Below are 17,979 nucleotides of genomic sequence, written 5' to 3' on the forward strand. Positions count from 1 at the left end.
TCTGACCCACATTTATAACAGTGTTTACAGGACAGAAGTTTCTTTGAATCACTGGGAGCAAAAGCCACTTCCAAGGGATAAGAATGTTATTTTGTTGGGGGGAGGGATGGGGGGAGGAACCCACTAGTTTTTAACTCTTTGTTAAACCAATCATTCTAAACAAGAAGAGCATTGGCTAGTTCCCCTGATTTCTTCCCTGGGAAAACTTATCACAACATCATTTTAAAAGGAGAACATTTGTGATAATATTATGCAGGAGAGTTCTGGCTGTTTTGTACTCTCAGCATTGGTTTAACAAGTCATTAATGAGAGGGACTTAAGCTAGTTATGATAGCTTACCAGTATCTTTATATTGCAAGGAGTAAAGGGAAATAACACTATGAACCATTCTTTGATAGAGTGAGAAATGTATTATGTCTGATTTTCACCATCCTTCTTCAATATAACCTAAACTATCAAACATGCTCAGTCCTGTGATCACAGGATCAAGAACATTTTACATTTACTGTCTATGTGACCCTTAATCCCAAGTCACTTTACCAACAACTGTATTTATCCACCACCACCTCTGGAGTGACAACCTCATACTTTTAGGGTGCACAACAGGGCAGGGTGGACATCTTTGGTCAAACATACTATGAGAAAACCCACATTGCTATAAGAGTTTCCATGGGATTAGAAATAGGCTCAGGAGAGAGATCTGGAATTTGAAAACCCCACTGAGGAGTGTTTGGAGGCAGGTTCATAATTCTGCCCCCTCTCTAAATGTCTCTGGAGAACAGACATGACTTGAAGGTCACATCTGAAAGATCCAGATATAATGAATTTAAGATGCTTCTCTTGATCTCTTACTTAGAGGGGAGACCGTAATGTCCAACATATGATGTTCTATTAAAGGTCATATTGTGATAGGAATTAGCTCTCAAATGACCCGCCTACCCTCCATCTACTTCAATGAATCATGATGGGAAGCTGGACAGGATAGCTTTAGAGAAGTACATGAGCAATTTAAGCTTCAGTAATTTAGAGGAGAGAATTTGGAATGAGAAGAGCCCAGTGTATGTATTTATTTACATAGGGCCTATCCCAGTCTATGCACCATAAAAGTGACATGAAACAATGGTGAAAACACTTTCCAACAATAGTCCCCCTAATCCAGCTAACACACCCTATTCATCTCCAGGGAAGGGAAAGATTGCTCTGTCCACACAGCCTCCTTTTTATATTCCCAAACTGTAGGTCTAGTTACAAAGAAGAGATGGAATTTTGCTGAAGACTTCATTCCCTCTCTGTCACCATTGTAAACCAAACAGATTTAACATGTACAATAGGAAAACAAGAGGAGAAAGAGAAAAGGTCAGCCATAGGTGAAAAATAATGTGACACCATTCAGAGAACCCAGTCCGTAATTTAAGTGGCCAAGTTCAACAATACATAATAAGGGCTGCACAGGCCTTCAGATTCCAATGTGCAGGTCTATAAACTCCTTGTGGGGAAGGGACATCTACTCCCAATTGTCTTGTTTAACTTGGACAGCAAACCTGACATAGCATAGTTGAAGTTTAATATGTTCCTGGACCAGATAACAGCTGGTTGTGCACCTATAATTTACAAGTTATGCATTTACAAGATATAAAGGGGGACAAACCCTTTATGAGAAATAATGGATACAGGCCCTCGGATTCCATTAGGAGATTTCCAAACATGATGGCACCTTATTTGTTCTATATCCCAATGTTTCCTGTTTATTAGCTCTGGGTGGTATCACACTCTCAGTTTTTAAGCCAAAACTTAAATGGAAGTTTGTCTTAAAAATCGAAGGGAGTTAAAGCCCTAGGTCATTGTCTTATGCCCAGAGATAGTGATATTATTTAAAGAAATATATACCAAAGATATTTTAATTGCCCTTTTTTTCTGCCATATAGAGTAAAGGAAAAAATTATTTGAAAGGATTTATATTGACTTCATTTCTTGTAACCTTTTCATGCTTTCTAGATATTTTCCCTGGGGCTCTTGGTTTCTCATCTGGAAACAGGACCTGATCCAAAGCCCCACTAATGTAGTCTTCAATGGACTTTGGGTCAGGGCCCATAGTGAGCAATTCCAGAATTGCTGGTAATAATAATGGGCCTAATCCTGCAGGCCACTCCTAGCCAAAGCACCTGTTTACTCCAATGGAAGGACTTCGGAATCAATTTAGCACTGTGATTTTCAAAGGAACCTAAGGGAATTAGCTGCTGGGCCCTTAACTTCTTAAGGCTTTATTGAAAATCCCAGCCTAGACTGATATACTCTTTGGTTTCCCAAAGGAACCCACATTGGTGGGGCATCATGATTTACATCTATAATGCTCCCCCCCACACACACAAATCCACCCCAAACTCAACATGCAAGTCAGCCCAAACCAATAACTTTCACTTTGTTTTGATGCAAAACAATAAAATCAGCCTCGATGAGTTTGGCTCAGAAGGCTAGCAAGCTTTTCAAGTAAATGTAGATGGTATTTCTAGCATATAATGGATTCCAAACCCAGCTATGTTTCACTGATGTTGGGGTTTTGTTGTGAACATCTTACACAGCTCTTTTCATTAATCATTGAGGTAGCAGACTTTTTTTCTTTCCATAATCCCAATCAATAGATGTGTGCAGTCAGTGAAGGCTTAACATCAGTGGAGCAGCCCTATTGTGTGCATGGGTGCATGCTGTATCTTTTATAAAGCACTAAAGAGGTGAGCCTCATGCAGTGAGCATCCTAGGAAGTGCTCCTTTCTTTAATACCCCAAACCACTGGAACCTAAATTACCGGCCATACTGGGTTAGACAAAGGTCCATCTGGCTCAGTATCCTGGATCCAGCAGGGCCCATACTAGAGCTTCAGTGAGGAGTGTACAAAACAGGGCAATTATCTTCCACGCCAGGTTTCTGGTAGTCAGAGGTTTAGGGTCATCCTGATCATGGAGTTACATCCCTGATCTTCTTGGCTAATAGCCACTGATGGACCTATCCTCCATGAACTTATCCACTTATGCTTTTGGCCATCATAACATGCCATGGCAAAGAGTTGTTTGTTGTGCATTGTGTGAAATCTTAGGGTGCAATCAGATGGAAAAGGAATGTTTGGGATGACAACCAAGCTCATTGTCACATATAAAGTGTTGGGAGATTTGTTTATGATCAGAGAAGTATCTGTAGTCATAGGGATGGAGTGTGCCTATTAAACACTATCATGATTGGAGTAGCCACATAGAGCTGCTTTGGGAGGGGCTAATCCCCATGGTCTGTCTCAGTAATGGGCAGACACAGAAGCCTACATCTGAACATTGCTAATCTTTGGGGTGAGCAGGCTATCTAAAACCCCACCCAGATCTGAACTTGGACTTCAGGCCCATGATTATTGTGAGGCAAAACTGCTGATTTGGGGGACCTTCCTATGCACAACTGATGAGCTCAGTTTGATATTATTGACTCTACACCTCACTCCACCCCTCAATGTGCAGTAAATCAGTCATTAGCTGACACTGACCCTGTCACCTAATATGTTTCCTGTCTGGAAGAAGCTACAGAACAAACAAATGAAGTCATTAACATTAAGACCTGTACTCTGGCAGGACAATGGGTGTGCTAAGGAAGGTGCCTGAGCTGGAAGAATCCAGTTATTCCAGGTGGTCTGCACAGAAGGGGGTTGGAGGAGTGGAAAAATCTCCAGAAAGGGAACAAACAAGCCAGGTGTTAGGACTGGTGTTTAAAAACCTCAGATGAGAGAGATTCTGGGATACACAAAACTCAGATGATGAGACACTCTGCTTCCTGAGAAAGAGAAGACCATTTGACAGCTGCACCAGCCAAAGCTGAAGGAAGCTGGTCAGAAAAGAGACTATATGCTCCAGGGGAGAAACCCTGAGCTGGAGGAGCAAGGTCCGGGCAGGGGGGTTAGAACCTTGAAAGGACACTGACCTAAATCCCAAAGAACGTTCAAGAGTGGAAAGGAAACTGAGGCAGGGAATGGTGTGCAGGTGTTTTTTGTTTTGCCTATATCCGTGTATCTCTTGTGCTGTCTAAAGACAAGAGTGAATGTTTTATAAATCCTTCTTCAAAGTCTGAGTCCTATTTGGCCTCAGCTATCACATATCCCTGAAGGGTTAAACTATAAACTAGAGTACCTAAAAGGATGGAGCCCTTGGATGGCTGTGTTTAAGTTACTAGGGAGTCTTGGGGCTTGACCATGGTCCAGCTTCCAAAAAGGGACACCAATCAGAGAATCTGTAACCAGGGAGTGAGCCTAGGGGTAAAAGATAGAGAATGCCTAGAGCCTACACAGACCAAAGGGGAGCTAAAAGCACACAAATCCAGTGTTGGGATCCAATCACATCAGCCAGGTGAGGGTCCAGCAGGAGGAGCTAAATCAAGGCTATGACAAAAACTATGAATGTTCTCACTTAACAGGGTTTTGTGTAACCTCTGGGAACAACTACACTTTCTCCTCTGGAATGACCCTTCTATATCCTTCCATTGACATCCGAGAAAGGAGAATGGTACTTATAAGAAATCTTACAAGCGGTAAACGGGATAAATACCATGTAAATTTTTGGAGATATCCCATCTCCTAGAACTGGAAGGGACCTTGAAAGGTCATCAAGTCCAGCCCCCTGCCTTCACTAGCAGGACCAAGTACTGATTTTGCCCCAGATCCCCAAGTGGCCCCCTCAAGGATTGAACTCACAACCCTGGGTTTAGCAGGCCAACGCTCAAACCACTGAGCTATCCCTCCCCCCCTAAGAAATCTCTTCTCTTTCTCTGCAGAGGTTAACACAAGCCGTTTATGTCAGCAATGGACAGTTCTACCAACAACCCACAAAGCTTCTTAAAGAAAAATATTTATAAAGCCAATTTAAGTAACTAGAACATTTGTTACTGTCATGGCCAATAGAGCTTGTATTTATTTTATGAACAGAATGTTTTATTTAACTGCAGAACTAGTCTAGCATCTCCCACCAGTGGAAATAATAAAGATTATTTCATATGAGAGTAATTGCAGCTGTTGAGCAACAGGCTACCTATGTCCTGAAGAGATAGATAGCAGTACTTTTCATCAGAAGTAGAGATAATCAGCTCTTTCTAGAGTGTGGAACCATCTATTTTAATTCTGGCTAAGTAATTTTGAGGCTCAATAAGTGGAATGTCACCCCGGTGTAACTTCACGTCTGCCTGTGACTTTGTTCCAGGACCTGTTGGCTTTTACTGGATGGTATCTAAACATAAACAACTGTTTGAAAGTCTCAGCAAGATGAGTTTTTGTTTCATCAATGTTCAATGGGGAAAGCTACATTGTGCAACATTTGTGCTGCTACATCTTCTGTCCCAACAGGGTCTGTTCTGTCCAAGAAGGGCTTCACCCAGGGGGCAAAGCTAGTGGTTTGTACCACAGTTCTCACCTTGGGGCCTACTGGAGGTGGGCACCTTTAAATTACAATCAAGTCTCCATAGGAGCCCCTTTGGTCAGAAATCTGCTGAACTCAGTTGGCTGCCCTGGCCATTTTGTACAGTGAGGTTCACAGGTGCTGTGTGCTCACTGTGACCCAGCCCTCCAATTGATTTTGGAACTGCTGGGGACCCTGTGGGGGTAGTCTGCCAGGACAGGACCCTACGTGATAGAAAGCCCATCAGGAGGTAGTAAGTTCCCATTCAGTGGGCCTTTTCATTTGAATAAAAAAAAAGTCTTCCACTGACATGTGACATGTTCTGGGCAAATTTCTCCCTCCCAGGAGGCTGTGGGGCACCGGGAAGAGGAAGAGGTGCATTGCTTGAGGGGCATGACCTGCAGTATACAGCATCCATTGGCACTGATGACTCTTGCTGGGAAGTGGCTCTTGCTATACTCTATTCAGTTCTTCTGATGAAGATGGGCTGTGGCCTAACCCAAACATGCCTTCTGGGCTAGCCACCCTAATCCACTCTGTCCCCCTCTGAGCACCAAGCAATCTAAGAATGGCTATCCCTCAGGCAGGAGGGGGGAATGCATGGTTTGCCACCCCTCCCACATCCCTACCTCTGCCTGGGGGAGTGAGGGGTGAAATTACACATCAGAGAGAAAAAGCAGGAAAGTCACATTCCCTAGCAATTCCATATTAGTGGCAGTGGAGGCACAGATGAGCACAAATCCACCTGAAACCAACAGGTATGTACTTGACATAGCTCCGCGATGCCTCCGCTGCCACCGCCTTTAGCATGGCAGCTACACTGCTACTTGTACTCATGCTAACTCAATGAGAGCTAGTGCGTGTATGGGTACACGAATCACACCCCTTGCTCTGTAGCTTCAGTCTCAGCCTCAGTCAAGGGAAAGGAAGTCAGAGTGCCCTCTCCCACACCTCCCCCTAGCAAGAATCCCCAAACTGAAAGGTCAACATGGCCCTGAGTTTAAAATCCAGGATCATCCACAAAACTGTTAAGTCAGAAGAAGGTATTGTTATGATCATGAAAGGTACAAAGAGGACAAAGATCAGTGCTAGAACCGGGAAATCATGAGTCCAGCTCCTTTTCTCCATGCTGACAGGAATAATATGCTTTCATAAGTAAAACAGTCAGAAGTGTCAGAATACACACTGGAAGAAACAGAGTAAGAAGGTGTCAGTTTTGCAGTCACTTCTCAGACCTTAGTCACACCATTCTAGCAATATGGATACATGGATAACAATGTTCATTTGGCCCTGTTGATATACAGTGTAAGAACTTGGATTGTAAATGATTTTTACACTGTATCTGTTACTTTTAATATCCAATAAAGACTTCTTGTGAAGAATATGAAGGTCTGATGTATCATGTGCCAGCAACGCCCCTCTGCCATGTACATTGGCCAAACCAGAAATTCTCTACACAAAAGAATAAATGGACACAAACCTGACATCAGGACTCATAACATTCAAAAACCAGTAGGAGAACACTTCAATCTCTCTGGTCACTCAATAATAATAAAATAGTAAAAGTGGCAATTCTTCAACAAAAAAACTTCAAAAATAGACTCCAACGTGAAACTGCAGAACTGGAATTAATTTGCAAACTGGACATCATCAGATTAGGCCTGAATAAAGACTGGGAGTGGCTAGGTCATTTCAAAACCTAAACCTATTTTCCCCAATACTAATTTCCCCCTATTGTTACTCACACCTTCTTGTCAACTGTCTGAAACAGACCACTCATTACCACTTCAAAAGTTATCTTTCCTCCCTTGGTATCCTGCTGTTAAGTGAATTGTCTCATTAGACTGACCTCACACTTGGTAAGGCAACTCCCATCCTTTCATGTATTTATACCTGCTCCTATATTTTCCACTTCATGCATCTGATGAAATGGGTTCTAGCCCAAGAAAGCTTATGCCCAAATACATTTGTTAGTCTCTAAGGTGCCAAAAGGACTCCTTATATATTTCAGTTACTCCTTAAATTAACCTCAACTGCATCGCTTATTGCTATTCTTTATCCTCCATGGTGCACAAGCTTAACATCTGGGAGAGGTTTTTTCCCCCTATATAGAGATGCTTTCGCTATCAGGTACATATTTGAATGGTTGCCAGTATGGTAATTTGCAATCGCCATGTGGTCTAATAAATATATGAGAGGAATTCTGGTGTCTCTGCAAACGGTACCGATGGATTTGTTGTACTGTAGCAGCATGGGGGGGTGGGGGGGGGGGAGCTGTGAACATCACAGTGAAATCTGAATCCAGAGCATCTGCATCCAGATACGCAGGGGAAGAATTCTGATAACTCAGCTCAGTAGTAGGAAAAACAAAAACCCTCCTTACATTTTACCTTTCTAAATATATATCTTTGGGAAATGTCTTGTGTTGGATGCCCATTTTAGAAAATGTCTGTATCTTCCATGCTCCTCACATAACTAACACAGCAGAGGAGAATGGACCCCAAGACTTTGCCTGGGTTGCATATGCTGAAGTTTCAGTGCTAACCATCCAAAAATGTTATACTATCCTGGCCATCCTAGCCTCAGCTTAAGTATTTGTGATCTCCAGGCCCTCTCTGAAATCAGCTAGACTAACAAACTAATTTGCACAATAGGTCAGATGAACAATGTTTTGCCTATGAGCTGTTTGCCAACTAGTCACTTTGACTATTTGCAGTAGGTGACTGGTCACATGCTGTTTCAACCAACCGGAGAATTTAAAATTTGTAAATAGAAAAATGAAAACATGCCATGTTATTTGCTCTTGGTCACATGCACAGTCCCCAGTATACATTCAGGAATACCTTTGCTTGCGTAGAAATACATGTGCACTAATGAGTAGGAATGGCTATTTGCCATACAACCAACCACCTTGTCACATGAGCAACATTTAAGAGGACCTGAACATACAGCTGTCAGAGTGTTTTTGAGCACTGTTTTTGCAGGACTCAGCCAGCTCTATTTCAAAACATTTGTGTATACTTTGAAACAAAACATGAAGGCGGAAAAAGCCCAGGGATAGAATTTCAGGGACTTATCTTGGATTATAGTAAATACATTTTGTAAGCTGATTTAGCTGTAGTATGGTGGTCATTCTTAAAAGCGTCTCAAGTGCCTTGGCTTGATAGATACCAATTAAACTTATTACAAGGAATACGTACAGTAACTCTTCACTTAACGTCCTCTCGCTTAAAGTTGTTTCAATCTTACGTCCCTGCTCAATTACAGAACATGCTCCATTTAAAGTTGTGCAATGCTTTGCTATAATGTCGTTTGGCTGCCTGCTTTGTCCACAGCTGGCAGCTCCCCTACCAGCTTCCCTACACCACCCCCACAGTGCCCCCAGACCACTGGCAGACCCTGCAGATCAGTGCCTTCCCCCTCCTCCCTCCGCCTCCCACCCACAGCAATCAGCTGGCTTGTGGCATTCGGGGGGGGGGGGGGGGGGAAGGGGAGGAGCGAGGACTCGCCGTGCAGAGGACTCGCCCCCTCCCTCCCGAACACTGCAAACCAGCTGATTGCCAAGGGCAGGAGGCAGGGGAAGGAGGAGGGAGGGGGAGCCTGTGTGCCAAGTTCTCGCTCCTTCCCCCTCCCTCCTGCCCCTGAACGTCGCAAGCCAGCTGATTGCCGTAGGCAGGAGGGGAGGGAGGAGCGAGGACGCGGTGTGCGGAGTAAAGGGGGAGGAAGAAGAGGTGGGTTAAGGGTGGGAGTTTGGGGGAAGGGGTGGCATGGGCAGGCCGAGGTTTGAGCCCCCCGCCCCTGGTGCTTGCAGAGTAGGGAAAGCTGCCACTGCTGTTGCAAAACATGCTTCTCCCAGCCTACAGCACCTTCAGCCTCCTTGCCTGCCTCACTGTCTCCAGTGCCAGTGAGCTGTGCCTGTGTGGGGTAAGGCGGGGGTATCTCCCAATTATAGTACTATGCTGTATGGCAAAAAAAAAAAAATTCCCTGGAACCTACCCCCCCATTTACATTCATTCTTATGGGGAAATTGGATTCGCTTAACATCGTTTCACTTAAAGTCACATTTTTCAGGAACATAACTACAACGTTAAGTGAGGAGTTACTGTAGGAGATACTACAAATGCTGAGGTATGGTTAATTATCTACAGCAAATCTGGCAAACTTAAGGCAACATGCAGATGGGACCAGATTCCCTGATCTGAACAGACCTTGACATTGGGAAACTTTGCAACAGGAAACTCTGCATCTAGAATCAAGTGTTTACAGTGCAGTATAAGCATTCTGTACAGCTGCTCAATCCATTATATGTTTCTTGCTTATAATTCTTTTAGAAGAGTTCTGCTCTCAGAAAGTAAAATCTGGCTTTTTTTTTTTTTTTTGAGTAGATGTAAGTGTCAGGATTTTGGTCCTGTCCAGACAGGAAAGCAACCTTTCTTTGAGCAGCGCAATGGGTTTGTATGTGAGGGGGTTGAGAATTTCCCATTTTTGGCTCAAAAAAACTATAGGAATATTTTTTCCCATGAGAAATGTAAGGATTTTTCACATGATTCCAGAAGGAAACTGAGTGTAGAGGTCAGGCAGTAAGGTAGGATTCCTGCAAGGTGTAGGGATCAGGCAGGCTTTCAATGGGAGTTTTATCATAAGCCTGTTCCTGAGAGGTGCTTGGCACTTAAACACTCCCTGTCATTATTTTCTAAGGGTAATCTACACCATAAATGAAAGTGTGACTGCAATGCTGGCAGACATACCCATGCTAGTTTTGATCTAGCTAGCACAGGTAACAATAGCAGTGAAGATGCGGTGGCACGGACAAGCAACCCAAGTACATTCCTAGTGGTGGGGTTGTAGTGGGGTGGTTAGCCCATACCGCCACATTCTCACTACTGCTGTTATTCTCGCCAGGGAGATTAAACCTAGAGCAGGTATGCCTACCTGCACTAGAATTACACCTCCTTGTACCCTTACTTATATCCTTCAAGACAGCCATCTTACTCTAACAGAGCAACACAGTGTTATATTGTGAAGATATAGTTGTGTAGCACAGTGCTACTTCCACTGTATGTAGAATGAGCAGATATTTATGTCAGCATTTGCAGGACATGCAACCAAAAGATAATGGACCAAATCCTCAACTGATGTGAACTTATGTAATGCCATTGACTTCAGCGCTCCTAAATCCTGCTCTGGATATGAACTTTTAATGGCTGGATACAAACAACCTTCAACTATGTGTAAGGATAAGGGCTCGCTGCAAAGCCCAGATTTGTCATTTCTGACCTTTCCCACAGGTTTTGATCCAGGCTTTTAATTCAGCTCCCTCCCTAACAACTGAAGGTTATAATAGCTCTCCTAATATTGGGTTTGTGATGTTGTGAGAAATAAGCCCAATGAGAGTTCCAGTTTGCCTTACTAATCTTCTGATCCTTTATTGCATGTTTCGTTCATTTACCTGAATGCTACTCTTACTGTCGCAATTCCCAGACTTAAGGAATTAAAAGTAGCCACGTTTGCCTTATTACTAATTTTAATCAAGCTTCCTGGGTCATTTACTCTGGCTGCCTTCACATTTGTCCTGTCTGGACTGCTCTTGAGAGAGTCAGTGCAGGTCCACAGAAACTGACTAGAAGAGATGAAATTTGTGACTCAGAACCCCAACCAGGGACTAAACCTGGAGGCTCTTATTCAGTCCTTACACAAATCAACATCTATTGCAGTCGGGGCAGAATCAAAGCTGAGTAAGGGGGATTTTTTTTGCCCCATGCAATTAGAAATTGGGCCAATTGCCATAAAAACAACCCAACCTCAACATTGCCTTATAATGCTAGATTGACTGAAAAATATTGCCATGTCCCATTCCTAGATTTTACAGTCAAAGAGAGCTCTGGGGAGGATTAGCTTCATATCATCTGGGTTCACATAGAAATTTTATTTCAAACCTGACAACTTTGAAGTCAAAGTTTGGGAGAAACTTGCCCTATTTGTCTACCTGATATAATTTATGTCCGCTAAACAAGCATGCATGTTTTATTGCTATTGAATGTCAGGTTGGTAATCCAAAAGTCAGGCTCCCTTTCTTAAAAAGAATGCTTTCTAATAACAGCAGTATTCTTTGAAGAGGCGTTATATAGAGTACATTTTACAAGCATTGATTTTATATTACCATGTGACTCCCACTCCCTGTGTAGAGTGTCAGAATTCAACATGTCTCTGCATTATCAAGTAATCATTTAGAGGCTGAATCATGCCTATATTCTTCTGAGCATTACAACAAATTCATCCAAAGCCGGAAGTCTAAAGCTCCACATACAAAAAGATACCAGTTCCCTTTCTTTGGTTTGGTTGAGATTTGTTTCAGGGCTTGTCCTTGCAGCTGTTCATGGTCACAAGCACAGAAAATAGTATGTAAGAGATTTTGCAATATAGCATTTGACAGAATTCCAAATTATGCAACTACTCTTATTACATACTTGTCTAACACTAGTAAGTGCTGAATGCCTATGTCATGTATAGAGATCAGTTCATCAGAGATTATAAAACCACAGCACAATTGATTTCAATCAGTTTCTTGGTGCTTGGGAAACTCCTCATTGCAAATTAACATTCACGTTTCCTGACAATTATGACTATAAGAGTTTGATATGCCAATGCTGCCAAATTAGTAAAGTGTCTTCAAAACTTCAGCAAAAGGATGAGCAGTATAAATATTTAGAGGTAGAAATTCAGGTAGAGTACTTGAGACTCTGTAAATTGGTGCCCACACTAAATATCAGTCTAAGATATCGACTGTCACATAGATGAAAAAGCAACAGCCAGGGCTATAGGGCCATACCCACCTAACCTTCTAAAATGACATACTAGTGCAACACATAATTTTAAGTGCCTCTTCCACTGGAATAGGGGCACATACATTTTCATTTTCTGCCATTTCCACCACTTATTTTGCATCAGTTTGAATAAGAATAAGTATCCCCTGTGACTGACCTGATAAGCGTTTTTCTCTTGCGCTCTTCCAGAACACATCCCATGCTTTGTTGGTTGAGTCCTTGATATGCTCACTGAAGGATCTCCTCAAACGAGATTTTTCTGGATATGCCATCCTGGCTATCAAATCCACGGAGGCAGTTTTAGCCCATTAAGATCCAACAGCCTGAAAAAAATCCCAGCAGATTGAGAACTCAATTCTCCCAGCTTTCTCTTCTTAGACTGGTCAGGAAAAGTTACTCTAGGAAAAGTCTGCATGTAATTTGTTAACACCCCTCTCAGAATGAAAAAGAGAGAGAGCCCTCCTTCCAAACAATCTGGGGTCAGGCAGTGCTGTAAAGGAAATAGCAGCCCACTTGGGTCCCCCGTGCCTCAGAGCAAAATGCAGTTCTGCATCTCAGCAGCCACATTTTATAAACAGACTTGATCGTCTGCCATGCAAAGCAATAAATAACAAGTTAGGCAACAAGGCGTCACTTGGAACAGGAATGAAATGTTAGACAATGCACTGTACCTTCAGTTTCCAGCTTCTTTGCATTAACTGTATGGGGAACAACTTCCTCATTTCCAGGTTCCTTCCATTGTTGCTTTTTGTTATATGTGCATGGTAGCGCTCGTGCCTGTAGTTTTCTTCACTATGTTGCAATTGTTTATTTAGGAAGCATTTTTTTTTTAACTATTTGAAACAAAGAGTCCAGTCTCTCCAATTTCATAATGGGAAGTTTCTCCTCTAGTATCAGCTCAAACTCACTGAAGGCCAGATTAAAAGATTCCCATTGACTTCAAAGGACTTTGGATCAGGCCCTAAAGTTCTGATGAATTACTCTAATTACCTACTTACCTCCCTAGAGCAATACTGCTTCTCACACAACTATTATCTAAAGGTACTTAATGGCCTCCATTATCTAATACCTAAGATACTTATTGCTCCTCTGAGGAGTGGTAGCAGGTGTCCAGGGCCCTGCAGGTAGGCTTTCCAGCAACACAGATTCTGGGTATATTTTAAGTGTAACTTGTTTTATTTACACACATACACTAGTCCTGGAGCAGAGGTGGTCACAAACAGCTTGCAGGAAACCCTTCTTTCAGGAATCTCAGCCTAACAGCAATGCCTGATACCCAGGGAGCAACTGTCTCTGCCGTTGCCCAAGGATTGACTTTGCTGCTACTTGCACAGCTCCCTCAACCCACAATCTTGCATAACAAAACTAACACCCATGAGATCTTTCAAAGACTGAATATTTGCTAATGAAAAGAATGTGAAGTCTATGTAACAGCACCACCTGCTATGACAGCAGTGCCTGAGTTCCTCACCATAGGGCCATTTTACAGATGGGGAATGAAGGAACAGTGAGACTAGGTGGCTTGTCCATGATCATACAGGAAGACTGTGGAAGAGCAGGAAATTGAATCTGGGTCAAGTTCCCATCTAGAATCCTAATCACTGGAGCAGATGAACCCCTTCTTCAGATTGCCAAAAAAGATAGACTCAGCCCTGGAGACTGAACTAGTAAAAAGGGGTCCCTTCAGGTCAGGGTTGAAGCGGTGCGGAAACTTGCCCTGTCACTAACTGTATCACACTTTTTCTGGTGTTAATCTGCCTTCAGCGCTGTATGCATCTCAGTTTCCATGTCAATCAGCACTTTTCACAAGCAATTAACCTGGTAATATAAAAGTGATCAAATCAGTTCTTAGTGAGACCAGAACAACCCCAATTGTGATTAGTGTTGCTGAGCAGAATCTGGTCAACTTTTAATTTTATACTGACATAGATAGATAGAATATATCCTGGATGAGTTTTATTGTTATGCATTTGGGATGGCTATATTACTCATGAATGGTGATGTTGCTCATGAGTTAAGTTGCTCATCCCAGAAGAGAACAACAAAACTTCCACAACTCACCCCAGCGACACATACATTGCATGTGATATGTTACAGAAAAACACTACTAAAATAGCTTGGAGGCTCTGTTTTAATTGGTAACTATTTCTTGTATCCATTCCTATCAAGGGGATAACTGCATGGAGTTCAGAGGGAGCCATAAAACCTTTGAAAAGTACCTAAAATACATCTAACCCTGAAAACACAAGGATGTTCCTTATAGCTGTATCACTTGTCTAGAAAAAGCTGTTTCAGGCCCAGGTCCCGCCTATGGACAGGGATAATTTCCAGGAGGAGGAGAGTGGAAGAGGAAACATTTCTGCTGAGGGTTTGTTTGAGCCATTTGAGCCTGCCCAAGGGTTTAGAACAGGGGTTCTCAAACTGGGGGTTGGGACTGCTCAGGAGGTCGCAAGGTTATGACCTGGGGGGGTCGCAAGCTGTCAGCCTCCACCCCAAACCCTGCTTCACCTTCAGCATTTATAATAATGTTAAATATAAAAAAAGTGTTTTTAATTTATAAGGGGGGGGATCACACTCAGAGGCTTGCTGTGTGAAAGGAGTCACCACTACAACAGTTTGAGAACCACTGGTTTAGAACAATAGAATAGATCTCAGGGATGATAGACAGCAGTTTTACACCCAAAGATGCATGTGCAATTGCACAGACAGGCATTATTAAACACATCCATCACATACCTGTGTAGATTATCTCCACAGAAATAGCCTTTTATAAACCTGCTTTGGAAGTAATAGAGGCATATGCATGTGCTATGTTAAGCTGTGCCTTAAACATGTACTTCAGATGGGCATCAGTATATTAGCCTTATATCAGAAGCAGCACTATACAAAGGGCATATCCCAAGCTCTGAGTGTTGAAGAAGCAGCTTGGGAATAAACCTTGCCGCAAAAGGAAAGTATTTAATGGGGAAGTAATATGAGGTAGAACTTTACTAGTCTTCACCATACATTTTATATGTTCATGTTAAAAATCCACTGTTTCTATTCCTGCAGGAGGTACAGCTTTACCCATAAATTGAGTACTACTAGAGTATGAAAATTGAGAGTCTCTGCTGGTGATTCTGTTGGGAAAAAGTATCAGAGGGGTAGCCATGTTAGTCTGAATCTGTAAAAAGCAACAGAGGGTCCTGTGGCACCTTTAAGACTAACAGAAGTATTGGGAGCATAAGCTTTCGTGGGTAAGAACCTGACTTCTCACTGACTTGCATCTGAAGAAGTGAGGTTCTTACCCACGAAAACTTATGCTCCCAATACTTCTGTTAGTCTTAAAGGTGCCACAGGACCTCTGTTGCTTTTTGTTGGAAAAAAGTTCAGCATGTATCAGAATTTGTAGGGGCCGCAAGCATAAAGCCCACTGAACGTAAAAAGAATGTGACTGTATAAGCTAGGCCTATTAAGTCAGAAAATTCAATCAGCTAACACATAATTCTCACCAAGAACATTGCTGCATTTGGATGTGGCCTCATATCTTTGTTTCTTCTGGGTGTCCTCAAGGCCAAGCCTTGTTGATGTCAAAACCTGACAAGAGAAAAGATGACTAATTTCACTTTCTCTAAAACTGATAGATCCATGCCAATGCAGGGTGGCATCTCTGCTCTACCTAGCACTGAAGCCCATGAGATGACTACCCCACAGGACTCCAGCAATAGGCAAGGAGAATGACTAATCCCCTTGAAATCTAAAAAGTAGAACTCCAGCAATGTGGTGAAACTAAAATATAAAGTTACATTAGACTTGTCTCTTTTCTTCACTTGCTATAATTGAGAGAGCAGGAAAGTCCAGTTTCCCCATTCTATGGCACAAAAATGGCTGAGGTGAATAACGACATATGAACACGTTAGTTTTGCAATAGTTATGGGGCAGCCAAAGTAGAGCTTGGAGAGCTTTTGCAGCTACCCTGCTAGTCAGATATAAATCCAAGTAAGATAGTTTTTATGTTACTTTAATGTCAATTTATAAAGTCATAAAAACATTTGCCTCTAACTAAGCTGATGTTATTAAATAAACAACCTAAATATTTTGGGTTGGAAATGCTGCATAGAAAGTTTCCCTATTATCTGGATGTTTTATAGTCTGGATGAGTTTCAAGCTGGGGGCTGGTTGAAGGGAATGTGGCCTAACGGTGAGATTGGGGGTAGGACTTTAGAGATCTCTTCCTGGCTCAGATAGTGACTTGTAGCCTAAGCTTGAGGTCAATTCACCTCTTTGTACCCATTTATAAGAGGGATATAACACGAGCCTCCTTCAAATTGCCCGTCTAAAGGAATTTGCTAAACCAAGCCAGGACAAGTCACTGGATTCTTTCCTGAAAAACTCACAGGGTTGACAGGAAAAACACTTAAGATAAGGTGGCAAGCACATTGGCTTTTCTGGGCTGCCAAGAAGCTCACTGAGAGCTAGAAGGAGCTTACTAATTTCCACAGGGGACCACACCTGCCTTCCAACCAGCCCAGAATCCTGGAAGTATAAAAGGTGCTGTAAAGGCTCTTTTACTCTATCCTCCTCTTGGCCTGCCTGTCCCTGTGATATGTCTGAGAGGGGAAACACAGTGTCTGGCCCATGGTGTGGTAGCAAGCAGTGTGTGTGTGTGTGTGTGTGTGTGTGTGTGTGTGTGATTTACTGAAGCTGCAAACCTGATTAAGATGGGAGACATGTTATTGAATTGGTGTCTCCAGTAGGTATTGTTCCCCGCAAAAAGAAATCTGTAACTACTGGAGAAAGGTGTGCAATTATTTTGGTGCTGTGTCTTACAGCCCTAAGCTCTCTTTCTAGAGTTTTAGCACAAAGTTAGCACAGAGTAGGGAATGTAGTGCTCAGTCATAAGCAAGGCATACAGGATGGAAGGTACTATAGAAATGCAAACTATTAATTTTATCATACTGGCTTTAAAAAAATGGTTTTATAACTCAGGATTTCATGCAAATCTTTATAAGCCTGTGACTTTACTACATGGAGTTTGATTAGCTCACATTCATTGGGAAATCAGTGTTTATTCACTATTCACTTCATCCTTTTTCTTGGCCATCACTCATTTCAATAGACCAGAAAATACCTGTGCTCTAGAACCCCGGCCATTATCTGGTGACAAAAAGTGCACTTTTCCCTTTTAAAAAGAGTTAGAATTACTCCCCCCAGGGAGTAAAGTCAGCCATTACATCCAGTAGGAGCTTGTGGAGTACTAGCCAATGTATATTAATTTTGCCAACTTTCACTGACTATTGTCCCAATTACAAGCTCCTTACTTGGTCAAAATTCCATTTTATTACAATGGTATTTTGTGTGGAGGTGGAATTCAAGTATCAGGATGTATATTGGCTCTCCTAAAATGATCATAACTAACAGAGGATGGAGAGTTAAGTAGAGAATATAGTAGTGAAGGGGGTTATTGACAAAGAATCAAATATTGGCAGAAAGATTTAGCATTCATAATCCTGTTGTCCATATTCAGGAAGATAATTTTCTGCTGAAGCTTTTTGAAACACATGAATTAAGTCAATTTAGCTGAGCTGTCATTTTTATAAATTTTTCCAATTTTGCCACAACAATTTTATGGTCAGCAGTTATAAAAATGTCTTCCATGTTGGTACAGACATGTGGGTTAAAATGGGTAAACAGTGGATTTTAGAATGACTATCATTTGGGATAGCAAAGTGTTAAGGTCTAGGTAAGTGATAGTAAAG

At 42.2% G+C, this 17,979-nt stretch overlaps 1 protein-coding gene across 1 annotated transcript in view; it reads right to left on the bottom strand.

Moving 5' to 3' along the window:
- Positions 1-12,585, bottom strand: part of LOC128842597 (rho GTPase-activating protein 7-like) — a 150,161-nt gene extending 137,576 nt beyond the window's left edge. Inside the window, exon 1 of the mRNA XM_054038741.1 lies at positions 12,399-12,585. Coding sequence (XP_053894716.1) covers positions 12,399-12,513 — 115 coding nt within the window. The 5' untranslated portion in view covers positions 12,514-12,585. The remainder of the gene's footprint in view (positions 1-12,398) is intronic.
- Between the last annotated feature and the right edge of the window lie 5,394 nt (positions 12,586-17,979).

This window comes from Malaclemys terrapin, chromosome 8, assembly GCF_027887155.1.
Source record: "Malaclemys terrapin pileata isolate rMalTer1 chromosome 8, rMalTer1.hap1, whole genome shotgun sequence".
NCBI classification, from domain to species: Eukaryota; Metazoa; Chordata; order Testudines; family Emydidae; genus Malaclemys; species Malaclemys terrapin.